This window comes from Tupaia chinensis, unplaced genomic scaffold, assembly GCF_000334495.1.
Source record: "Tupaia chinensis unplaced genomic scaffold, TupChi_1.0 Scaffold142619_1, whole genome shotgun sequence".
Taxonomy (NCBI): Eukaryota; Metazoa; Chordata; class Mammalia; order Scandentia; family Tupaiidae; genus Tupaia; species Tupaia belangeri.
Window position 1 is genome coordinate 575887 of NW_006202465.1, and position 17480 is coordinate 593366.

Consider the following 17480-nt stretch of genomic DNA (forward strand, 5'->3'; position numbering starts at 1 on the left):
GAAAAAATGAGTTAAAGTACAAGTCTATTTTGGTGCAAAGTAATTCTGAAATTCATGCAGTTCCTTTCATAATATGCATTTTCCATGAACTTTTTGAAGACGCCACATATACACAACTTCTGATAATTGGTATTTCTATAAGGCAAGTCAACTAGTAAGTATTCTATTATAGTTCAGTTAGTAATGTATTTTAAAATATAATTATCTTTTGATTCTAGAAAAAAGCTCAGCTAAGTGTTACCTCCAAAATGAATTCAAAACAAGATAAGGAAGAAAGAAGAGAGAAAAGCAGAGGAGAGAAGATAAGAGAGTAGGAAAGGAGCTCTTTAATTGTATCTTTAAAGGCCTGTATGAGTTTAGGGACCTCAGGTTAAGAACTACAGATTTTAGAAATATATTCTTCACCCTTTCCTTCTGAGAAGGGAGAAAGGAATCATTGTCTTTGAACAATTATTGGGTAGTCAGAAAAATCATGACACATCTTTGCATAGAAAAACTGTGTCATGACTTTTCTAATGACCCAAAATAATAGCTACTTACTTATCATTATTTTTAATTTGCTATAGGGCACATGTGATTTCCAGGGAGAGACAGGTGAGGAAAAGGGAGAAAGTGAGAAAGAACCCCTGGGAGGATAGCCATGCCGCAATCCTGTCTCCTCCATTCTACTTTCAGGTTTTTGGGCATACAAGCACACGTGCCTGGTGTTTTCTTCAAGCTGTTGAGTTTAGGACTCAAATCGCATAGCCAGCCATATGGGATCCAGCCATCTTAAGCACCATGCCACCTGGCTGGCCCTAAAGTATCAATAGCTATTTATTATGAGCCCACTATTTGAGGTAGTTGCTCGATGTTGTGGGGAAAATAAACTCTTTTAAAACTACCCTTCAAGAGACCAGATGGCATAATGGTTGCATTGATGGACTACCACATAGTTGACTGTGGTTTGAGTCCCGGGCCTGTTGGGGCACCTGTGTGCCCAAATCCTGAGAATGGAGAAGGGATTGAGGCGTGGCCATCCCCCTGCAGGGGGTGATTTCTCACTTTCTGTCTCTCTGTCCCTCCGCCAAGCGCATGTGCCCTATAGCAAAAATCTTTCTAAAAACATACTACTTCATTTTAGAAGGGAACATCTACTATCTGGCTAAATGAAACTGTATCACCTATGTAGCTTCAAAGTAGAGACATTGAATCAACAGATTCAGGTAAGAATTTCAGTCCATCTATTAATTACCCCCCTTTTAAAATCAATAGGATGGCCTAGTTTAGGGCCTAAGAAAGTACTCTTGACTTTTCCTCATTCCTAATACTTCCTTAAAAAACAAATCAAACAATTGGGACAGTCAGCAGCTGTTTTTAATTTGCCCTATAGCAAATTAAAAAAAAATGATGTGTGGAATTATTAACACAACTCATTTCTTCATTTCACTGGTCTCTTCTGCCACTTCCCCTGTCCACTTCCTAACCAAAACAGACCAGAACCTGAAGAGGAATAATCAACCCATGATAGGTCTGTTCATCACACAATCATGTTATGGTCTTGTTTCCACTACTCTGACAAATATACTGAGTAGACACCTAAAAGCAGGTTCAGACAGCTTTCTAGTACCTTACCTTTCTCCAGAATTTTCTCCGTCACTTAAAAATAAACTAGTTTGTGGGGCCAGCAGGTGGTGTGGTGCCAGTAGTGGCACTGGACACTCCCACATGGTCAACCACGGTTTGAGTCCCGGACCTGGTGGCTTGCTTTCTTACTTTCTTTCTGTCTCTGGTCAAATTAAAATGAATGAATGAATGAATAAAATTAAAAGAAAAAAATTAGTTTGGGTTAGCAGGTGGCATGGCAGACTCCCCTATGGCTGGCTGTGGTACAAGTCCCAGACCTGGCAGCTTGCTTTCTCCCTTTCCCCCTCTCTCTCTCTGGTCAAATTAAAAAATTAAAAAAAAATAATAATAAATAAAAATAAACTAGTTTTATTAGTCTTGAACTTCCTTTATATATCAATTATGGGAGAAAAATATTTAGAGAACCATTATGTATGACTTGACCCCTATTTGGTTAAAAAGAAAAGTTATGATCTTTACTACAAATAAATATACACATATATAGAGAGACTAGCGAAGTATAAACTATGGTTATTTCAGGTATTTGTGTGCTAGATATATTTGACCCCCACCTCCACCCCATCTTTTCTCTCTGCTCTGTGTGCCCCAGGCTTTTCAATATAGGTCTTCCCATCAAAGGTTTTCCTTACCCTCTAGCTTCCAGTCTGGCCAAAGGGAAATACCAAGCAGGAGAAAGAAAAAGAGGTTAGCTCTTTATTCCCCCTCATTCAGGCTTCTTTTTTCAGGGTTGTTGTGAGTTGACTGTATCCTGAAGATCACAGCTGCTGTTAGGTGGCCCTTTCCACAGTTGTATTCCATTCCAGAACCCCGTCTCATCTTCCCCCTGCTCCTCCCCGCTTCTTTCCATGCTCACTCCTCCTCTCCTTTGCCTAAATGTATTGGGTGGTTAAGAAAGCCATGATGCATTTTTGCATAGAAAAATACATCATGACTTTCCTGACAACCTGATACTAATACCATATTACGGCTTTAATTGTGTCATCTTAACATGACCGTAACCCACAATACCTCAGAATGTGACTCTATTTGAAAATAGTTTTTACAGAGATAATTAAAATAATTGGGGTGTGCTCTAATCCAGACTGGTACCCTTGTAAGATTAGGACATACACGGGCAGAGAAAAAGACCATGTGAAGACACAGAAAGGAGACAGTCACATACAAGTCAGAGAGAGGTCTCTAAGAAACAAACTCTACCAACACCTTGACCTGACTTCCAGCCTCCAGAACTGTGAGAAAATACATTTATGTTGTTTAACCCACCCAGTCTGTGGTATTTTGTTATGTCATCCCAAGCTAGGACATATGACCCTACCCCTCTTCTGACAACTTCAGGAGGGGAAAAAAATATGAAACTCTTTTCACATCAACCATTGAATCCCATTTTTTGCTGGAATCCTCACCAATCCAGTGGGATTATATGTGAGTCTTATTTTTCACACTTGTTCTTTCTGTATTTTCCAAATTTCTACAATGTTAATGAAACAGGTTTTTTTCTTCCTTTTGCCAAGATGTGGAAAACAGTCATGAAAAAACTTGGTTTGGGACCAGGAGTTGGTGTAATGGCTATGTTGCTGGACTCCCACGTAGTCGACCACGGTTTGAGCCCAGGTCCCGGTGACTTAAACTCACGCTGGGTGTGTGTGCATGTGTGTGTGTGCCCAAGATCCCAAGAGGAGAATGAAGGAGAAGGGATTGCGGCGTGGCCATCCCCCCTGGGGGGTGATTTCTCGCTTTCTGTCTCTCTGTCTGGCGAGCACACACGCCCTATAGCAAAAATCCTCTCAAAAAAACAAAACAAACAAAAAAACTTGATTTGACTGGGAAATTCCCATATAAGATGGATTTGTAAGCATAGGCATCTAACACTACCTCTGTCTTACATGGACCCCCTACCCTAGGATTCCCAATGTTATATTCAAAGGACAGAGAATGTGATGTCTGTGATGAAGGGAAGTCTGCCCATCCTTGACCACAAATCCACATATTTCAGTGGCTACCCATGCTTCCTCTGGTGGAAAAGAGTAAAGCCCTCCCACAGTGTAAGGTCCTGTTACAGTTCCTAAGTACAGTCCCACTGTACCAGCCACACTTATATTGGCATGAAGCATCAGAAACGAAACTGACACAAGCACCACTAAAAAAGCAACCTGCTCGGAGAAGTCACACTGAAAGGGGAGATGAGGGAAAAATGGCCTAATAGGCCATATTCCTGGCTGCCACACCCAAAAGAAAAAACAATTCTTTCACTTGGAGTTGGAACTTTTCCATGATACCACCTAGATCTCCCGAGCCTGCTGGTAGCAATGTTAAAGGCACACTGCAAATTGCTTGCTTTGAAATTTAGAAACAAATTTTATTTAAGATCTGAAATACAATTCCTAAAATATCAACTTCTCCAGAAAACCGTGGCTACACAATAATGCATTGCCTCTATCATGTTAGAACGTGCATTAGACTCAAATACAAAAACCATGTAACAAACCACCATCCTTCAACAATTTCAGCAAAGATAGAATGCCTAAGGAACAACATAGATGGACTTGCAGAGGATGGGCTGTTTTACTTCAAGCACCATAAAAAAAAGAAAAAAAGGAAACAAAAAGAAAAAAAAGAGCACAAATGCATGGGTTTTCAGGTATATACATTAAGTTGAACCTTTGGCACTAGGAAATCAGGGCGTTTTGTCACATAGCATTAACACATATTAGAAAATCGTGTAGTGTCAAAGGGATAGAACCAACAGCATTCAAGCAATGTTGTCAACTAGGCAATAAAATGTTCTACTGAATGTTTCTTCTTTGTCTAATTACTGCATACACTGGTAGCAACTTTGAAATGAGAAAAGGAGCTTGGACTCCTTTTATTTTCTGTTTAAAACAGAACAGAAAACAAACTGAAACATAAGCCCTGTTATACATTAACAATTTTAAAGAACATCAATTATACAAGAAAAAGACTAAGAACAAAAGGTGTTTACAGATACCAGACATTAACAGTGAGTGGTCAGTAGACCCTCACAGGGCTTTGCTGTGGTACTCAGCAGAAGCCACTTTGTAATCACTGGCAGTAAACAGAGATGCTGAATTCTTTGCCAGATATTTCAGAAAATCATGCAAATAGCCCAACAATAATGCAAGGCTCTTCTCATCAAGGGGCGTATAGGCCAACATTGCTCCGATTCTTACAAATAATCTCAGTAGGTGGGGTGCTCCATAAACCTGGGACATCGGTGCATCAGGGTGAGCCAAGAGGATTTCGGCATACTGGGGCCTCTCGAATTTGTAGAGCAGCTGAGTGCCCAACATGACATTGAAGTATTCTTTTATTCCTGCCACGACCTCGTTAACCGCGTATTCCTTGTTGTCGATGTTTCCCTGTGACTTCTTGCAGTTATGCGTTCTCTTCCAGGATCGTATCTACGTTTTTCTTTGCAGGGAGCTGGAACAGCTGCTTCTGCCTGGTCACTAAGTCCCAGTCCTCAATAAATCATGGTTTCAAATCTTCAGGAATCTTCACTTTGACCTCCATTCTATTCTTGAATGCCTCTTCACTTTCAACAGTGGGGTCAGCCCTGGCCCTTTTCTTCCGAGGGGGCTGAGGTGCTTCGCTGGTACTGCCACCATCTCCGTTTCCAGGAGTCTTCTGCTTGTTCTTTCTTGTCTTCCTCACAGACCCTGAAGGGGGGTTTTCTGCAGAGCGACCCCCCCATCTTCCTGGCAGAGCCGGCTCCACACTCTTCGGCTGGGGACCAGCTGTCTTCTTTCCTGAAGAGGCACCTCTCATCTTACTTCTCTGCATGTTGCTCCTAGTTGGTTTTTTGAAGTTGTCTTCTTCAGCAGATTGTTGTCCACGAGTCTGAGAACCCTGCTTTCTGGAACTCATTCAACCCTGTTTTTATTCCACCACTGCAATATACAAAGTATTTTACTTGGTTGTTGACTATGGCAACCTTTAACTATGATTTATAAAGGCCCATCAAAACACGACACTTGCTTACTCTTGGAATCTGGATCTCAAATCCCTTTTTAGGACCACTTATAAGAAGACTGACTTTCTACCTCCACTCTCTCACTCTGGTCCTCACTAACACCCACTGCTCTTACCCCACTCAACCATTCGAAAGACAGACATATAACTGCAGAGAAAATCAATTAAATGTGAGAGAAACTATATATAAAAGGCCACGGAGTTGAAATTCAAGACTGTGAACAGAGAAATGACAATATCAAAGCAATAAGATTGATTTGGTTGACCTGAGGCAAAATGGGTAGCAGTAAAAGTTATCGTGTAAGTGCAGATCGGCCTGAACGAGGGTGATGAGCATCAAGAGAAACTGAAGAATACAGAACTTGCTTGGAAGAATACAGTAACTGAAGGAGAGTGAGGATACAAAGGGGGCGCTGTGATTTCCAATCTGGACAATTAGTGAACTAACAAAAGCACTGATTTTTTTTTAACGGTTAGTTTGGAATCAGCAATAAAATGAAGAAACACAGGTCATTCATTCATTCATTAACCTATTCAGTTAGTCATCATACATTACGGCATACATGCTTTGGGACGGGTACTATGATAGGTGCTAAGAATACAAATATATAGAGCGACAATTAGGAAGTAAAATTAGTACAATGATAGTAACTGGCACAGAAGCAGACAAAAAGTGGTACATGACACCACTTTCAGTGACCAGTCATTGGAGGAGGAGAATAACTGGTGAGGGAAGAGTCACCGATGACTCTTAGGTCCTGAGGATGACTAATGTTTAGGCCATCAGTACTATCACCACATGAGACAGCAATTACAGAAGGAAATGTATTAGATGGCAAAGAAATCCAGTACCGGATCTAAGTATGTGAGGTGAGCAGTTTGAGAACTATAAAGCTTAGGTGAGAAGTCAGAGCCAGAGATGAAGATCTGAGAGTAATCATCACATAGCAGTAGCGACAGTCACGAGAGCCAACAAAATCATTGAGAGACAATAATGGAAGAATTTCAAGTATAGATTCTGGAAAAGCTAAGAAAAAAAGACACTCTGGGAGTGAGCATAACAAGAGACCTCAAATCAAACAAAAATGGCCAGAGCAGCCATCAAAGAATTAGTAGAATGTATTTGGAAGCCAAAAAGGTTGAGTTTCCAGAAGGAAAAGGGATAACCTGTAAAAAGCAGTAGGAAGGGCTAATAAGATAGGAGGAGGTAAAAATAGTCTATTACTCTTGGGAGTGAGAGACGCAACGATTCTTTTGACTTACACAATCTCCTTTCTTTCTCTTCCAAGAATTCCTATTGATTTGTCAGATGGGAATTTTATCAATCTTCTGGGATGGCCTGGAAAGATGAAGTGGGAGACACAACCTAGAAAGTAAAGCAAGTATCTGCAGTGAAGATTAACTTGTATGAAATCACTTTCCAAAGAAAAAACATTTTTAAATACATGGTTGTTAATTGTGGTATCAGATAAAATATAGTAATTCTGCTGTCAGCCAGACTTCTACTTGAATTAGGCTTAGCCGTTTATGAACTGAGATACCTTGGGCAAGATATGTAAGCTCTTAGCCTCTTTTTCTCATGTATGGAATACGGCAAATTATCCCTTGCCTTTGCAAGCTCTACCAAGAATTCTACAACTGTGATGTGGTTGAAGAGTTAGCATGGTACCTTGCAGGAATATCTGCACATGTGAACACAGATATAAAGATCACGGGGTCAGCAGGTGGCATGGTGGTTGAGGGTGCTGGACTCACACATGGCTGACTGGCAGCTTGCTTTCTCACTTTCTCTGTCCCTCTCTGGTCAAATTAAATTATATATATATAAATAAAATTAAAAATAATAATTCTTAAAAACAATGTTCGGGACCAGCAGTTGACATAATGGCTATGTTGTTGGACTCCCATGTAGTCGACCGTGGTTTGAGTACCGGACCTGGTGGCTTAAACTCACACTGGGCACATGTGCGTGCGTGCCCAAGATCCCAAGAGGAGAATGGATAGCGGCATGGCCATCCCCTCTGGGGGGTGATTTCTCGCTTTCTGTGTCTCTATCTTTCTCTGTCTTTCTGGCAAGCACACGTGCCCTATAGTAAAAACCTCTCAAAAACAAAATAAAACAAAACAAACTGTTCACTGCAGTGGTGTTTGGAATACTGAAGAACTGAAAACATCTGCATATTCTTCAGGAGGGAAACAATAATGTGAATTATACATGTGCACCACAAATATTCAAATAAATTAAGAAGATTACCTATGTACTGTCATGGAAAAATGTTCAATACATATTACTAGGTACACAGGCAGGTAGCATAACACTGTGTATAGTAGAATCTCAAAAGGAAGAACACACAAGTAGAAATAAGCATCACTCCCAGGTATTAGGAACAGTGTGATCTCATTTTGGCATGTTTCATTTCTTTTTAAATTGTAGAGAGTGATTCTTGTTATAGGGAGTGTGTGCTCACTAGGAAGACAGAGATAGAAAGCGAGAAACCATCCCCTGGGGGGATGGCCACACTACAATCTGTTCTCCATTCCCCTCTTGGCGTCTTGGGCATGCATACACACACATCTGGCATGAGGTCTAAGTCACTGGGTCTGGGATTCAAACCAGTTGTTCACGGGGGAGTCCGGCAATGTAACCATTACGTCACCTAATTACATCCCATCATTTTTGGATGTTTTAAACAGGTGTGTATAAACCTGTAGGAAAACCACAAAAGTTAAAAAACAGCCTGGGGATCGGCAGATAGCATAATGGTTATGTCACTGGACTCCCACATAATCCACCCCAGTTTGAGTCTGGACTCAACAACCTAAAACTCATGCCGGGCGCATGCGTAAGATCCCGAGAGAATGGAGGAGGAGTGATTGGGGAGTGGCCATCCCCAAGGGTAATTTCTCGCTGTTTCTCTGGCAGGCGCATGCACCCTATAGCAAAAAATCTCTTAAAAAAAAAAGAAAAAGAAAAACCCAGCTTGGGTGGTGGGTCTGCATTAAACCAGGTTCCTATGGTAACTACAATTTTCACCCATGGAGGTTCCTATGGTAACTACAATTTTCACCCATGGACAAAGTCCTAGCCCTTAAGACTGTGGACATGTGTCAGGGAAGACTTGAGTGGAAAATCAAAGGTAAGAAATGCTAGAAAAAAAACACAGGAGAGCCAGGCTGGACATGAACAATTTCAGAAACCATATAAGTCACCAGTAATCTTAGTGAGGAAGAATTGAGGATAGATAGCTGAACCTGTGTAGCCTTGGACTGCATGGTTCAAATCCTGGACCCAACAGCTTAAAAATCATGCTGAGTGTATGTACTTGCATGCCCAAAAGCCTGAGAGGAGTTATAGAATTATATAAATTTTGGGGGCCAGCAGGTGGCATGGTGGTTAAAGGCGCTGGATTTCCCCATGGCCAGCTGCAGTTTGAGTCCCGGACCTGGCAACTTGCTTTCTCCTTTTCCCTTTCTGATCAAATTTAAAAATAGTAACAAATGGGATTAAATAACTATTTTGGGGACCAGCAGTTGGTGTAATGGCTATGTTGCTAGACTCCCATGTAGTCAACTGCGGTTCAAGTCCTGGACCCGGTGGCTTAAACTCATGCCGGGGGGCATGTGTGTACATGCCCAAGATCCTGAGAGGAGAATGGAGAAGGGATTGCGGGGTGGCCATCATCCCTGGGGGGTGATTTGTCACTGTCTGTCTCTCTTTCTGGTAAGCACACACACTCCATAGCAAAAAATCCTCTCCAAAAATAAACAAATAAATATTGTTAAAAAAGAATTATATAGAATTATCCCTTTAATTATATCATTCACCTAATGAAGTTGAATGAAATACCTGACACTGTTACAGAAAAACTGCACCATTAGTGAAGGCTTGTGTGCACATAATGAACAAAGCCAGGGAAGTGGCCTTTCTAGAGAATTGCCCGAGTGACTTTTATTTTCATGTGTCCTACACAGCAAGCAGCCATTGACTACTACTTCCAAGTCAGGAGCTGGATATCAAAGGAAAGGAATATCCATCTTCTTAATATCTGGCTCCTAATTGTAATACAAGTTCATGGATAACCTTACTACTGTCAATGACTGCACTTTCTACCTCTCTCCATTTACCGCATGGATCTGTGACAGAATGCTGTAAAGTCGTCATTAAAAAATGTGTCAGTGTGGCTGGCAGGTGGCACAGCAGTTAAGGGTGCTGGACTCCCACATGGTGAACTATGGTTCGAGTACCAGACCTGGTGGCTTTCTTTCTTACTTTCCCTTTCTCTCTGGTCAAATTTTAAAAATAATAACAAATAATTCTTTTTAAAAAATTGCCATTATAGGGATCAGCAGATGGCACAATGGTTGTATCGCTGGACTCTCACATTGCCAACGGAGGTTCCAGTCCCAAACCTGGAGGCTTGAAACTCATGCTAGGCACACGTGTGTGCACAAAATTCCAAGAGGAGAATGGAGAAAGGACTGAGGCGTTACCACTCCTCTAAGGGGATGATTTCTCACTGTTTGTCTCTCCAGTGAATGAGCACACCCTATAGCAAAAATCCCTAAAATTAAAAAAAAAAAATCAAAACCAACCAAAAAAAAAAAAAAAAAAAAACCCGCATTTTTTTTCCCTATTATGTTCCCTTACTGGAGTGATTCTAACCTTTGAACCTGACAGTTTCTATCTTGAATTTCAGGCTGTCAAGTTTATTCACTTAGTACACTTAAGTCTTTGTACCAATCAGACTTCCTTTCTAATAAAAATACAAGTTCTATCTCCTCTAAATAATCCCCAACAACTCCACTCATGCCTGTCTTCCAATGCCACCTGAAGCTGACATCAGTATTCCAGACCTTAGTATTTAACTACCTAAATGCTTCATGTACTAGTTCTGCTTATGAAACTACCATATTCACTTCGATTTGCCACAGGATTTGTTATAACCATACTGCATCTTTCACAGCTGCACTTAGCCTAGTGGTGGGTGTTATGACACAGTAAATCAAAGGGGAGGAGTGATTCAACACGTAGGGATACAACGGGGACAATAGCCACCAACTATTTTTCTAAGGTCAGCTCTATGGTAAACCCAAGACAGAAACGCATTTGTATGTTTGTCTATTTTCTACCTTTAATTTTTCCCCTCAAGTTTTGGTATAGGGTGCATGCACTAGTGGGGAGTGGGGAGAGAGAGGGACGGTCAGACAAACCACCCCCAGAGGGGATGGTCATGCCACATCCCTTCTCCATTCTCCTCTTGGGACTTTGGGCATGCATATTTATATGCCTGACATGATTTTCAAGCTCCCGAGTCTGGGACTTGAATGGTGCAGTTGGCCACGTGGGATCCAGCCACTTTTCACCACAATGCCACTGGCTGACCCACAACCTTGAGTTTTATATTAGTTTACTTCGTATCTGTATAAATTACATTTAAATCTAGGTGAGCTCTACCAAATTTTAGTTATTCCTTTAAAAAAACTATTACAACTGATCATTTCCCTATGTTACAATACACACCCATTCTGAGAACTTCATGGCAGATGTTCCAGCAAATGGAATACCTTAATTGACTCAACCACTTCCTCTCCGGAAACATTAGTGTGCTCCTCCCACCAATTTAGTCTATAATAATCAATTACTAAAACATTGTGTATAATAACTTTTTGCTCTCATTTCCTTAAGACCCCAGAAGTAGATTTAGCGGGTCAAGGTAATACCTTTAAGGCTAAACATGCAGCAATATCACATCCCTTTCCTCAAAGTTGTACCAATCTCTAGTCCCACAATTAAGGTGCAAATGTTTCCATCTCATGCTCTGGCTAGCACTGGGAATCCTCTTTATAAGATTTGTGAATTTGGTAAGGAAAATGAGTTATTTTAATTGTTCAGTTTACACTTATTTTATTAGTGACATTTTATATAATCACATATGTAGTTTTTCCTTCCTTTTATTTTTTTTAAGAGAGATTTTTTTCTCTAGGGCATGTATGCTCACCAGACAGTGAAAAATCACCCCCAGGAGGAGATGGCCAGGCAGCAATCCCTTCTCTCAGGATTCTGGGCATGCACATATATGTACCCAGAGTGTTTTAAGCCACTGGGTCTGGAACTCGAACTACAGTTGACTATGTGGGAGTTCAGCAACATAACCATTATGCCATCTGCTGGTCCCACCTTCCATTTTTAAGTTTAAAAATTAAGGACAAAAGATAACATTTTCGTGCATTTGTTTTATATTTTAATTTCTTAACTAATCTAGATTTTCCAAGTTACGAACTGACAATTTATTATTCATCTATATTATATTCTCAAATAATTAAATTTTGTGACATCATTTATCTCTCCTTTATATACCTATAAAAACTATACATATAGATAGGGTTGTTTCCTTACCACCTCCCCTCAACCCCATCAGTATCCTCTAAAGGAGTGTGTATTCCAGGTCTAGCATTTGGCATGGTGTTTAAGGTGCTGGACTCTCTCACATGGCCAACTATGGTTTGAGTACCAGACCCAGTGGCTTGAAAATCATGCCAGGTATGTGTGCATGTGTACTCAAAATCCTAAGAGAATGGACAAGGGATTACAGCATGTCCATCCCCCCACCCCCACCCCCACGAGGTGATTTCTTTCCCCCTCTCCAGTGAGCACCTGCACCCTATGGTAAAATCTTAAAAAAAAAAAAGCACGTATTCCTTCCAGTCTTTTTATGTACACATTCACACAAAAGCCTTTAAAACCCAATGTGTGTGTATTATTTGTGTGTGAATATGTAACAGACATTTACTTGATTTATGCACTTTGCTCTGCACCTGCATTTCTCACTTATCGTGGGCACCTTTCCACATCAGTGCACACCACCTCTTCTTAGTATTCACATCACATTCTCTAATCTGTTATGTACCATAATTTAACCAGTCTCATATTAACAAACATTTATTCTCAGTATTTTGTTTCTATAAAAATGCTGTGATAGACATCAGGATTAATGTGTGTTTATACTAAGGCATTAGCTGAGTATCTCTGAAGTATCCTCCAAGAGGAACTATTCAGTGAAAGGATTTGCTCATTCGCAACCTCAGTGAGATAGGAGCAAATAACTGTATTCATTTGTACCTCCAGCTAAAAGGTACTTCATTCTTGCACACCTTCGGCAACACTACACATCTTTTTGGAAAAAGACTTTTTTTTTGATTAATCTAACATGTTGTTAAGACATCTTCATTTGAATTTTTGTGACAGCAAAGATCTATTAAATACATTTATTGGTCACGTATCTTAAACATTTTTGTTCCCTTTTCTGGTAGGTTGTTTGTTGTTTCTTATTGATTTCTAAGAAAAACGAGTTTTTGTTGTGTTGGAAAAACTTTTTCCAAACCATTGCTTTTACATGTTATAGTGTCTTATTATAAGTGTGTGTATACACAGTATTATATATATAGAGAGACACTCATATACTTATCTCATTATCACACACAAACTGGTCAATTTTTTCCTTTTTGACCTTTGGCATTTATGTCCTACTTAGGGAAAAGGTTCCCAAACCAGTATTTTAAAAGCAATTTCCTGTGCCTGGTATGTTAGTTTTCTCCAAATATAACCTTGCCTGGTATGTTAGTTTTCTCCAAATATAAAACTAACTTTCCCTAATATTCATTATTGAAGAGTCCATCCTTTCCTGACTGATTTGAAATGCTCTACCATTCTAAATCCGCAGAGGTCTATGGTGCTTTTAAGGTACTCTCTCCCCAGTGATTTCTGACTTCTTTTTAAAGGTGTCATTGTCTCTAGACCATCCACTCTGTTGGTGTTATGTCTGATTGTTCTCATACTCATATTATATTGGTTTAACTATTGCAGATTAAAGGCATAAATGCTACCTTAGAATAATACTCATACATGGGTACCCAGGATAATTGGTACAGTATTATTTGAAGCAGCAAAACACAGGAGTCAATCTAAAAGGCTGTCAATGGTGATTTGAAAAAAAAAAAGTGATATAGCCATAATATGGAATATCTTGCTAGTGAAAAAGAATGTCACCGTGCAAGGAAATCAGCTAGAATTCTCTGACTGGACATGAAGACATTCAAGAAAATTTGTTGAATGAAAACAGCCAGCTGTAAAACAAGACCTATGGTGTGACACTGTATTTGTATAAAGAAAAACACAAAACAATATCTTACATATATCCATATACATTTTTAGACAGGTACATAATTTAGTGATCTAGAAGGAAATAGAGCACATTAATAAGTGATTAACCTCAGAGAGACTAAGAGAATTGTGGGTAGAGGAAAGGACACCTGCGCCTACTCTGTAATATTTGTACTATATAGTCTAAAATAAAAATAAGTTGTATTCACAAAGCAATGACTTGATTACAAATTTATAATCAAATACACATTTAAATTCATACTTTCTGATCTATTCTTATCCTGAGATCTCACATATAGCCTATTTTTCAGTTAGTCAACAATGCATATTATATACTTTGTAGGCATACCATTCAGAACTGGTTTCTGTCCCTCCTCCTAGGTTCTGCCCACCCTCAGAGGTCCAGGTCAAAGTCTTTTTCCTCCTTGAGGCCTTTTCTAGTTTCGGTCACCCTGGTCTTGCTTTCTCTGAGCTCCTATTGGCCCCACACTTCACCTCCCTACCTTTAAGCTCTTAATCATTCTCTAAATGGCCTCAGGTCAAGAGGTTCTGTGTCTACCTATCGAAGGCAACTATTCCACCCGGGCAGTACCCTCTCCTGAAAACTAGGTTTCACAGAGAAAATTAAGAAGGAAAATATAGTGACTCTGTGAGAAAATACAGTTCTGAAGAGACTAAAAAAACCTCTATCTCCTCAATGTAAGCAATGGACCTTTTGAGAATCAACTCCAAATGCTAACATCTTTTGTGCATGCGTGTGTCACAAATGAATGTGACTGACATCTCCTACAGGTTGTTGGATTAAACCTTTAGAGTCAATTATGTCAGTTACATTTATATCATCTCTCTCTTCTGGATCTTGGGACATTTCCTGGGTGTTTAACAACCTTTTTTTATTCTAGGAGAAAGGAAGAATGATATAAAAGCTGTTAGCAGACTAAATAAGAAGTGATCTGCTAGTTAAAAATCATAGCTCCTGGTACTACCCTCATAAATATGATCAATATACTTAGAAACCTTTATAGATTGCTAGGATAAGCCAGAAGTCATAGTTTCAGAATTCAGTTCTAGTGGTAACTGCTGCTTCTGGAAAATGAAGAGAGAAACCAAGAGTATTAATTTTTTTTTACAACTCCAAAAAGTATGTACTGCTTTTAGAAGCACACATGTGTTTGTGTGTGTAAAACAGGATATATCAGAAATAATAGAGCCATAATTAAAACAAACATTACACATGTTGGCACTATCCTGGTATGTTTACATGAAATCCCGTCCCTCAAAAATGATATGAAGTGGGAATTATTATCGTTACTTTACACTTGAGGAAAATCAGGTGCAAATGGAGTATGTATCTTGCCCGGGATCACACATTAAGTGGTAGGGCCAGGAATTAAAATTCAAGTCAGTATTTGCTCTTAACCAGAAAACCATGCTGCATAAGGGATGCCCCAAAGAAAAGCAATGGATCCTTGGAACTACTATAGGGCATCAATTATAGTATCTTTAATCAAGGGATGTGAACCACAGCTCTCTGTGGCTTATCCACTTTCTACACTGGAAGCACCAATGGACTTAGCTCCATGCTTCCCCACTCAGAATTTAGAGTACTTTCCCAGAGAGGAGCTTATTAATCTTTAAAATATTCCTGGACAGTTAGGAAGGTTATGTGGTATTATCTTGAGAACTGAGGCCAGGAGAAGGGAGGCACTTACCCAAGATCCTGTAATCAAGGATGGTTCTACGACCAGGATCAGATCTCCTGATCCTTACTGTACAGCAAACTTAGCTTTTCTGATGGTGACCTAGAAGGTCAAACAAAGGGACAGGAAAGGACATAAAATAAAAAAAAAATGAGAAGATGGTTTCTTCTCTATTAGTCAATGCAATTTCATCAGACACAAAGGACACCAATGCTAATAAATAATGTACAAATGTTTCTTTTTCTTTTCTTGTGGCTGTATTTTCAAATTTATTGGGTATTTATCTGTTTTTTGGCAAATGAATCTTTTCCTACTTTTTATTAAGGATAATTTCAAATGGATCAAAATATAAAGAAGAATATTATAAATCTACATGAATCCATCACACAGCTTCAACAATTACCAACTGAAGGCCATCTTGTTTCATCTATAACCCCACCCACTGCACCTACCACCCCCCCACGATTTTTTTAAGCTCACAAATAGCTGACTTCTATATTTTATTATTGAATTTATTAAACATACACCAAGGTAAATAGATTAATAACCAGGAATCTCATATATCTGCTGCTCAGTTTAAATGATTATTAATTTAGGGCCAATTTTGTCTCATATATATCCCTCCCCATTTTCCCCTGCCGCTGAGATTATTTTGAAGCAAATCCTAGTCATCAATGTTATTCCGAAGCCAATCCCAGACATCATGTTGTTTAATCTGTAAATATTTTCGTGTTATTTCTCTACAAAATGCAATTTGGAAACATAACCATGACATCACTATAATGCCTAAAAAAATTGACATCAATTTCTTAAAAAAAAAAAAACCTAAAAATCCAAACTGTGTTCAAATTTTCCCGATGCATTGTAAACAGATTTTTACAGCTGGCGTGTTCGCATCAGGAGCCAAACAAGGCCTACTCATCGCATGTGGTCTACCTCCAGCTCGCTCTCGTTCTCCACTCCCCCTTTTTTCTTTAACTTTTCATTATGAGAAAATTCCAGTCCCCGCTATTTGGACGCAATTCCCAGACAGCGAATTATTTCATCGGTAAAAACTGATGTCTCCTTAAATTTCTCCCAGGGAAGGAGTTGGTGGACAGAAAAGGCACTATCATGAGCAAATTTACATAATTTATCATTTTTCTCATTCTGCTACGCGGATATTTGTCGGCAAAACAACAGCGAACATCTTTAAGAGCCAGGCTTCATATGAAGTACCTTATACGTACTATTATGCAGTACGCGTCTCTGAGCACACGTCTCTGAGGTAAATACTATTATTATCACCATTTTACAAACATGGAAACCGAGACACAGAAAGAACAGAAGCCTTGCTCAAGCTGGGCGTTGGCGAGCAGGAATTTGAATCCAGTTCTGCTCGATAGTGAAGCCACTAGCTAATCCTGTCTATACACACGACGAAAAGAGAAAATCGACCCTTTCTCCGCCCCCGCCCCCACCCCGAAACCTGAAACGAGAATCCAGTTCTTCCCAGCAGCCGACGTGTGATCACTGCCGTTCCTCCAACCGCCATAGTAAAGCCAGGTTTCTCTGGCAACTGATATCCATAGGCAGACACGTCACCCTGGAGGCGGGCTTACGCCATTCAGCCAATCCCAATCGTCTTGTCTAAGTTTTAGAATGTTCCATAACCAGATGATTGGTTGGCGACCCCCACGTCAGCAATGACACTTCGCCGCAGTAAAGGCGGGTGCTAGCAACCTGCTTCTTCACGGTTAAGGCCCGCAGCAAACCAATCACCTTCCGCCTTCGGTGCGCGTCCTGACCAATGGCGCTCGCCTTCTTAGGTTCTTTGCCCGCCCTCCCACAGCGCGACTGCCGTTGGGTCATAAGTCTATAGGGCAGAGTGTTCACGTGGCTTATTTTCGCGACCCAGAGTTCCTCTGACCAGAGGTTTTCTCTCTCTCTGTCTCTCGCTCTCTCGCTCTTTTTTTCCTGCAGGGAGGCATTATGGGTTTGTGTACCCCCCCACCCACCACTGG

General features: G+C 40.1%; 1 protein-coding gene across 1 annotated transcript; it reads right to left on the reverse strand.

Annotated features, from left to right (window-relative positions):
- Positions 1-4265: 4265 nt before the first annotated feature.
- Positions 4266-17058, reverse strand: MORF4L2 (mortality factor 4 like 2). Its single transcript, XM_027766333.1, is given in 5 exon segments — positions 4266-5021; positions 5023-5534; positions 6880-6982; positions 15490-15579; positions 16946-17058. Coding segments are annotated over 2 exon segments (867 nt in total). The 5' UTR covers positions 5512-5534; positions 6880-6982; positions 15490-15579; positions 16946-17058; the 3' UTR covers positions 4266-4643.
- Between the last annotated feature and the right edge of the window lie 422 nt (positions 17059-17480).